This window comes from Alosa alosa, chromosome 3, assembly GCF_017589495.1.
Source record: "Alosa alosa isolate M-15738 ecotype Scorff River chromosome 3, AALO_Geno_1.1, whole genome shotgun sequence".
Taxonomy (NCBI): Eukaryota; Metazoa; Chordata; class Actinopteri; order Clupeiformes; family Clupeidae; genus Alosa; species Alosa alosa.
The window spans coordinates 33162615-33171448 of NC_063191.1; the positions used below are offsets into that span (position 1 = coordinate 33162615).

Here is an 8834-nt window from a genome sequence, read left to right on the forward strand (position 1 = left end):
TAATGCCACCCTCCCATGAGGGCCCCACAAGGTGTAATTAATTCACAAAAGAGCAAATTCATTTATTCATTAATTAGAGCAACAAGGAGCCCTGCCCGGTCACCCTAATATGCTGATTTAATCACTTGACACACGCTATCAGCACCAACAACTGTGTTTCTGTGGCCCGCTATGCAACGTGAGAAGCAAAATGGAGATGCCAAACTCTCTCAGTCTATTCCACTCTGTAGTCTCAGATCGATAGCCGATAAGGCTGTTCTTTGTCTACTGAGTGGTGTGTGTATTTATGTGGGTGTGAGTATGTACTTATGTGCGTGTGTGTGTGTGGGGGGGGGGGAGGTGTCGTGGTGACTGGCAGTGGTGAATGTGTCTGCTGGACATTTTGTGACACAACAAAACTCCACAGTGAATGTGACAGCTGGACAGTGGCCAGGGCGAGAGACACGCGGTCACTGTCAGTCACAGAATAAGTGTATGTGTGGCTGCCAGTGCGGACAGGTCCATGGTGGTGGGAGGGAAAACACAGAGGGACAGAGGCAGGCGCCACTCTGAACGTATGAAGAGCAGGGAATACCCTTTATGAATGGGCACACACACACACACACACACACACACACACCCACACACACGCACACCCACACACACACACACACACGCACGCACACGCACACGCACACACACACACACACAAAGGAACATATCCACACAGGCACAACACACACACACACACACACACACACACACACACACACACACACACACACACACACACACACACACACAGGAACATATCCACACAGACACAGGGCCATGTGATTAGCCATGTTATTAGCCATGTTATTAGCCATGTGATTAGCCATGTTATTAGCTTCTCAGATTACTAAATGTGTCCAAATTCCACATGACATATAACAGCCGGAAGCCCTCTTTAAATATTTACCCCGTCCAGTCAGACTGAGAGCTCTCTCTCTCTGTCTCTCTCTCTCTCTCTCTCTCTCTGTCTCTCTCTCTCTCTCTCTCTCTCTCTCTCTCTCTCGCTATCTCGCTATGACGGCTCATGGTCTTCTCTCATTCTCCCCACATTGCTTCATTATGACACAATCAGGTAGAGGAGACGCTTTCGCTGTCTTGAGCTGATTAGCGCTAGCGGTGCACCAGCATATCTAGTTAAATAGTCTCCTTGACTACGTTGTACAAAAACATCCCTCATCTCGACTATGCTTCTGAGAAGTCTGTGAAAGTGGCTCAGCTTGGGGGGGAAATTACCAGAAAAAATACCAGAAAAAAGCATAAGGCGAATGAAAATGTTCCCATCTACCTAAAAATGCCATTTCCAGCCACTTTCCATTACAACAAATGGGACTCTTCTTTTTTCCCTTTCTCCAGTGAGTGGGAATGGGGAAGAAAAGAAGTGTGAGTGTGAAAACTTCCCTGTAAGGCCGAATTAAAAATCAATAAAGAATACGAGAACAACAACCACCAGAGCAACATATGAATTCATTTATGCTGGCCTGTGTCAGTCCATCGGAGCCATTTCCAGAGCAAATGATTGAAGTGTCAGAGAACTAATGTGTCCATTTACAGCTGTCAATATGCTCAGCCCCCAACCTTACCGCCCCCCACCCCCTGCACCAGCAGGCACAAATCCAAATCACATTAAAAGTGAGAGATGCTATCAAATCACAATGAGGCCAATAAAAAAAACTACTACAACTATATCCAGCACAGTCAACAGAGAAATCTGATAATGTCGCATAAGGGATTCTACGGGCTTCCTTTACTGCGGAATGCCATTATCATAATGTGCGCTCGCTAAAGGAATTCCACAAGCGTTAGCACTTCCCTGAAGAAGTGCAACACTCATGGTGTGAGCTACTCAGCGAGCACGCACATGCCGGAATAAAAAGCCCTCCTGCTTATTACGCGACGCATTCACACAGCAAACAAACAGCCGAGTGCACACTTACTTAACCCGCGCGAGCAGCCTCCGTGTAAATTATTCAGGCTGCTCTGCACAGTTGACAAATGCACGAGGACAACAGCTTGCACAGACCTGAACGCAATACAATGGCCTTTGATCGCAAACATAATCAAGTTTTTATCTGTGCGCTGATGGACGTTGCCGTGTTTAATCAATAGCAGCCCCACTGTCTGCCGAAGCACGGCTGTGCAGCCGAGGACAGACGAAACAAAGAAAGGCCCAGCCAAGAAGACACTGCTTGTACATCAATGGGCTGTCTTTCATCAAAATAAACACAATAAAGACATGTAAACAGCCATATAAATGCTTGTCAAAAACAGACTGTGCTATCTACAAAAGCATTAACACAGAATAAACAAAGAAAACTCCAACTAAGACACTCCTTATAAAGCTCCAGTTAAGACATTCCTCTATGAATAGGGTATGATGTGTTTATTTAAATAATAACAACAACAAGTGAGCTCAACAACATCAACATTTGATTTTAAAAACAAGGCTGCGATACGGGTATCCTCGGGGAGCATGGATATTTAATGCACCGTTCGGTGCAGGCCGAGGAGCAGTTTATGAAGAGGAGAAGTGGTGAATTGACGCAGCCGGACTGGGCTCGACATGGTCTGACAGTTGAAGCGTAAATGCAGGGGCTGGAGCCAGAGCAGAAGCGGGGAGGTAAGCCTGCCATTTCTCCCCTGAGCGGTAATTCAAAGCTCCTCTTATCCATTCTGTCACTGTTATTTTACAGCGTGACATTTATGGGATTGTGTCATTTCAATGAGCCCAAGGCTGAGGGATAGGGGTTTAACCCCCCCCACAAAAATAATACATCACCAGCACACAAAAACCACAAACCAACCAGCCTATGACTGACACCCAGCCAAAGACTTTCCTACTGCACAGACAAAACTGAGCAGGGAGGTGTGTGTGTGTGGGGGGGTATGAAGTTCACTTCCAACACCCTAAGCTGGCAAAACCCAATAAGGGGTATTAGCATCAAATCAATTTAATAATATCACAGCCTGCAGGTAAACAATACACAAGGGAGACGGCCCAGCTGAAAGGAAATCCATGCTCCAGAAGGAGGGACTGAGCGGCATTATGGGGGCCATTATCACAGTCTGCTGAGCACCATGGTGCGGTCCACTCCATACACCAGAACACAAACATGGCAGGACAACGCACTTGGAATGATATGTGTGTTGATATGACCCTGATGCAGGCATAAGCCGACATGTTTGTGCATCAGAAGTCTGAGTGTGCAACGGCACCTTTTTTCTGTTTGGTTTAAAATATTTAGTCGCTCAGCACCTCAACAAGGTGTGCGTTATTTATTTATTTATTTTTGCTCGAACTCATCCGGCATTGTCAATTAGTGCGATCAGGGTCTTCAGGGGTTTGTGTGTCATGGAGCGTCACCGATTCCCAGTGTGCTCACATCAGCAATCGCTTGGTGAATTGGCTTGTGACCACTAAAAGATTAAGGAGGGGGGAATACCCATCCACTCCCATTTCCAACCATCATCCCAATTTACCTCCAATCAAACCCAGATGGTGCACTGTGCTCCGTGTCCCCGGTCATCCACGCAACATGGGCGCTCAACACACACTGGCAGCAGCAGCCACTGAGGGCTCTCAGCACTGAGCAGCTCAGCTGGAGCCCATGCTGACGAGCCCTGTGGCTGAACCTTAACAGGCCGTGGGGGAGCCAAGGGGAGGAGGGGTGGAGTGGGGTGGTGGTGGTGGTGGGGGTGTTCTCATTTTAACCGACCCCCACCTCCCCCAACCCACCACTAAAGCCCCCCCCCCCTCCTCCCAGCTCCCTTTTTTGTGCACTTTAGTTACACCGCGGGGTTCCAGTATCGGCTGCACAAAAGTGAGAAGCCCCCAAGTGCAGTGTCATATATGTAAAAGATTCTGTTATCTGATGGGAGAGTCAGCTCCGGGGACAGAGCGCCCAATGACAGCTTCCAAATTAAGAGAATCCAAATGATTCCAAGAAATGAATACAGGAGTGCAAAAGATTTCAAATGAAACATACATAAGACTAAGAAATATGCTTTAATACTAACACTGGCAGCATTTAGAAACATAAAGCTATTCTGAGCAACAGAATCTGATTGCCAAAAGAACATTAGTTGTGCAAAAAATAATTACTCTCTGAAAATCTGCAGTAAACACAGACATTCCAACATTCGGATCTTAGAAAACTCCAAACCACTCACTGAACTAATCAACCAGAAAAATGTAATTAAATCTATAATATTAAGTTGTTTGGCAAGGTTTCTCTTGAATTCATACCATGAAAATAAAAAGCAATGCAAATCTGTTTAACACCAAATTAAACAGTTCAGCTCAGCCTGATTCCCATCTCTTGCTTGCTTGCTGGCTTGTTCCTGTCTACTCATTAAAGAGCTACAGTGAGCAAAGTTCACTGTGAGGATGGCAATCAAAGATGCACTCATAAAGACAGCATCTGTTATGCTAATAAAAACATAACAAGGGGCCACACCATGCAGCCCTCGCACAATATCACTGCATCAAAACACTGCCTCAGTGCGTGGGGTAAGGTCCATGTTACTGGCAAGAAAATGAAAAAAGGAGGGGAAAAAACAACCCCCAAGTGTGGTGAACAGTGAGATTGAAACCACACTGCAACAGTTGGTGTGAGTTCTCCACCATCATCTCTGTCTTGTCTCACATACAGTCAACCCAGAGAATGCACACAGACACTGAAGCAACAAAAAAAAAATCTACCAACGAATAAAAGGAGATGTGTCTTACCTGCAATTGGGTGGGGGATCCAAAGTGATTTCAGCTAGCTCCTTCTGAATTCTGTGTGATAGCCAGAGATACAGAGAGACAGAGAGAGAGAGATAGAGATAAAGATAGAGAGAGAGAGAGAGAGAGAGAGAGGAGAGGCACAACGCTTGTGAGAGTTGCAAGCAGTAGGGGGAATTACACTGCCCTCTACCAGCACAGCGTTTAATGCACGGCTGGCTCTCCCTTCAGTACAGCTAACATGGCTGCTTCCTCTTTGTTCTCGGAGGCATAACCCGAATCCCATAACAGGAAAACTTTGCAGTCCCCCGTTCTCCCCTTCCCCTCATCGTACGATGCCGCTCGCAGGCTCAACACAAAGCTCTCAGCCCGAGGCTCCAACCTTGACTCAAGACGGACGCTTCTGATCACTTTTAGTACAAAAGATTTTCTTTTAAAGCTTATATGCAAATGAGTCAGGAGGGGAGGGGGGGAGTAGCTCAGGCATATTTGACAAGGGCTTTAAACTCGTGCTCTGCTGCTGTTTCTAAAGCATTTCCAACACCGTTAGGAGGTGGGTTGAAAAGAATGGGTTTTAACACTGACAATGTAATTACACCTTTTCATGAGATAAACAACACCAGAGGCCGCAGAGCTAAAGTTGCTCCCTTTCCTCTCTTTTTTCAAACATCTCCCACATGCATTTCTTCCAGCTTTTTCTATCCTCAGATGTGGTGACAACTATTAGCCTGCTAACTTAAACTATTGTCCACATGATTGAGGGGACCCCCAGTTTAAAAAGCCTGAGACAAAACAGGAAGAAAAACCTAGACAATGTTGTCATGAGTTGTCTCCTGCTCTTGTCAGTGCACCAGTTGACTTGGCTCGTTTCTGCAAAGTTGGACGAGTGCACAGGGCTGGCAAAGTTGTTTTACCACTCTATATGGCATGCATTACTCATTTATTATGTTAATAAATCATCTTATTGAAAAGAGGCCTTTTTAAACTTACAAACAGAAATGCCCTTATTCTCAGTGATAAATCACAATTATACATGACCCAATAAAACACATGGCTTTATAAGCCCTAGATTTCTTAAAAGTTAATGTTAAATCGAATCAGATCAAAACCAGTAACTATTCAAACATTCAAATAAGCTCAGAGGTGACCAAGGCTTAGACTTAATTAAGGCACTGAGGTTCCAATCAATAAAATTATAGCGAGATGTTTACCTTTTAGCACTGGTGGACAATTTCGCTGTTGTTTTGCTGGACAGTTTGGTTGCCTTCTTCTGTTGCTGAGGAGGTGAGGGCTGCTTTCTCTCCTCTTGCTCCTCTGGCTCTGGCACGGGAGGATCTCTCTGATCTGCATCAGAACTCCCGCTGCTGGTGCTCGGACTTTCGTCATCTGATCGTTGTCTTTCACTGGACATGTTTTCCCCCTTGGATCAAAGACAACAAGTTCTAAACTTGGGCTCGGGGATGCGTCACTACGCCGGGGTTAGATCATATATCTATCAATGACTGGACTTCTTAATCAGCACGACAGAGCTACTGCAGATATTTACACGCTTCCTCCAGTGCTCGAGCAACCTTTTAGGTGGCTTTGTGCAGCTATTCTTAATGAGATTACTTACTCAAGTTTAAGGTTAAATTGTAGAAATTCAGCTGGAATTGAGGAGTTATTCTGTCGTAAGTAGATTCAATTTAGTCTCTTGCCTACTCAAAAAGCAACGCATTGTTAGTAATGTTGCACCTGTTTTGATACAGTAAATCTTTTACACTAAAGGTGTGAAATTCCATGCAGACCTCAGGAAACCACCAAGTTGAACCATGTCTGCAAATACTTACCCAAACCAAAATGTTGTCAATCTGAAGGACGGCCGATGTCCACGTTTGCAAACATTCACTAAACGCGTTTCAGTGTTATAGGCTACAACAACTGCCTCGACATGGATACAAAGTTAATGTAAGCGAATAGCCACGGATACTAAGCGGCGAAAGAGTAACGAGCGATAAAATTGCCTATAGCAACATAATAACGTTCACTTGCATTGACTGTAATAGCAGTTATCTAGTTAATGATACAGCAAACTAGCAACCATAGCTTCTTCCTAACCTTCTCAATGCATGGTAAGGTGAGTTTTGCATCCCCTAAAAAGCACCAACTAGCTGTGTTATTGAGAGTAAATGACAAAATACACGGCTAGTTATATCGCCACCAGCGCACAAATATTGGTGGGGAGAATGAGATTCGAGAGCTGCAAGGAAAGCATAATTGCACCTATTCGCAGCAAGGGGGGCTCGCAAGCTAAATAAAACATTTCATGTTTCTATCACTTTAGAAGAGAACACGGATTTACCGACGAATATGTGTGCGGAAAGGCTAACTCGTTCGATACGTGCGGGAGCAGAGAAAGATTTTGAGATCCGATCTTTAAAATCCTTTGTAGAACGAAGAGGTTTGTTATGGTAGGAGGCACTCCAGTATCAGCATGGTGTACCAACTGATGCGTGAAGTCAGTTTCGAGCTCCCTCTTCAGCTACAGCCCTGAAAACACTAAGAAAGGACGATGTTTTACCCCCTAACCTGGGCTCTCAGTGACCCTTAAAGCTTCTTCTTTACCTTAGAATCGGTCTCGTCCTGATCTGGGGTGGTTAGGAGTGTAAAAAATCCTGTTGAAATGGAGCCGGGAAGACGACGGTCTCCGGCCGAGCTGTGAACATTGGAGAGTCGGAAGGAAAGGAGGCGCTGCAATTTTGGCTTGGACCGAGAGGTGGCGCTGTATAGCGAATGGCCAGCAGGACTCACAGCTTTGGGTTTAAGTGGCTTGCAGCTCCCTCCCCCCTTTAGACGATGTAATGGTCATAAAAAAGCAAACACAGCATGTTACCCGGCTGGGTATCACTTCCCTGGATTCGTTCGGAGTGATATACCCGTCACAGAGCCACTGACTGCACTATACGAAGCAACCATTTCATCTGCATTTCCCGTGACAGATGTTATGTTGCCGTTTCGAATTCTGCAATGGGAATATTCATCCTTGGGCTAGACGATTCATCAAGTCAGCGTGTGTTACTGCCTCAGGAATATATGTTTAAACACCCGTGGTAAAAGTGGCATCGCATGTGAGAAGAAGTGGGGAAACTTTGAACTGAGGTGAGAAGACCCAACTGGACTCTTTGATGGCTGCGAACAGGAGGACCTCGTACGTTGGTATTCTTTACCCGATTATGTGCATATCAGTTGTGTAGAGGGCAGTTTTGTATGACTGATAATTACAGTAGCCTACAATAAGAAAATATAGTCTTATAGAACTGCAGCTTTGCAACTATTTTGACTGTTTCTGAGCAGTAGAGATAAAGTAGCCTAACTCGATAGCCTTTAATGGATCGCACAGGTGTTTTCTGTTCCGTCTTTCAATAGTGTGAGATCATAACTCATTATTCGGGCTTTACAACATATTAAGTGCATCTTAGCGTGTCAGTCATTGCTTTACACAAATTGTAGAATGAATAAAATAATGCATCTGTGATGGTAAACTGATTACGATAAAGGTTAGGCTACAGTCTATAGGCTACTATATTCTGTCAAATAATTTATTATTTCTGATCTGTAGCCTATATGAAGGAACTAGCCAAGTTCATGTAAGTATGTGCCATCATTTTACTGTGAATGTAAGAGAGTGATTTCTGTAAGACATCTTGAATTGACAATTCAGTGTCTGATGTCCCTGTCTAAATTGCTTGTTTTTGCCACACCATGCAAAAAATAAAGGCAAAATGTGTTAGATTAGGATTGTATGTGCTCCCTTATTATGGCCGTAATTCAGGCCAGAGAGGACAGTGGCCTGTTGCCAGGGTGATTATGCTGTGGATGTATTCCTCCATAAAGAATCAGGAGTGGGTAAGTTGGGGGATTGCTGCTAATGGATGTCGCCCTGTATACACACGGGAGACATGATACCAGTCTGGGTACATCTATCTCAGGAATGTGGCATGGAGAGATTGAGTGTGCATGCTTCCTACCACCAATTATGAGTCCACAGGAGTTTACAGCCCCTGCAATCCTGTGTCACATGTAAACCTGTCAGATTGGC

General features: G+C 44.8%; 1 protein-coding gene across 1 annotated transcript in view; it reads right to left on the reverse strand.

Annotated features, from left to right (window-relative positions):
* The window catches only part of ube2e3 (ubiquitin-conjugating enzyme E2E 3 (UBC4/5 homolog, yeast)), a 31228-nt gene extending 23722 nt beyond the window's left edge, over positions 1-7506 (reverse strand). Inside the window, exons 1-3 of the mRNA XM_048238731.1 lie at positions 7361-7506; positions 5968-6176; positions 4760-4810 (exon numbers count right to left, since the gene is read on the reverse strand). Of these exons, the coding sequence (XP_048094688.1) occupies positions 4760-4810; positions 5968-6167 (251 nt within the window). The 5' untranslated portion in view covers positions 6168-6176; positions 7361-7506. The remainder of the gene's footprint in view (positions 1-4759; positions 4811-5967; positions 6177-7360) is intronic.
* Positions 7507-8834: the final 1328 nt, after the last annotated feature.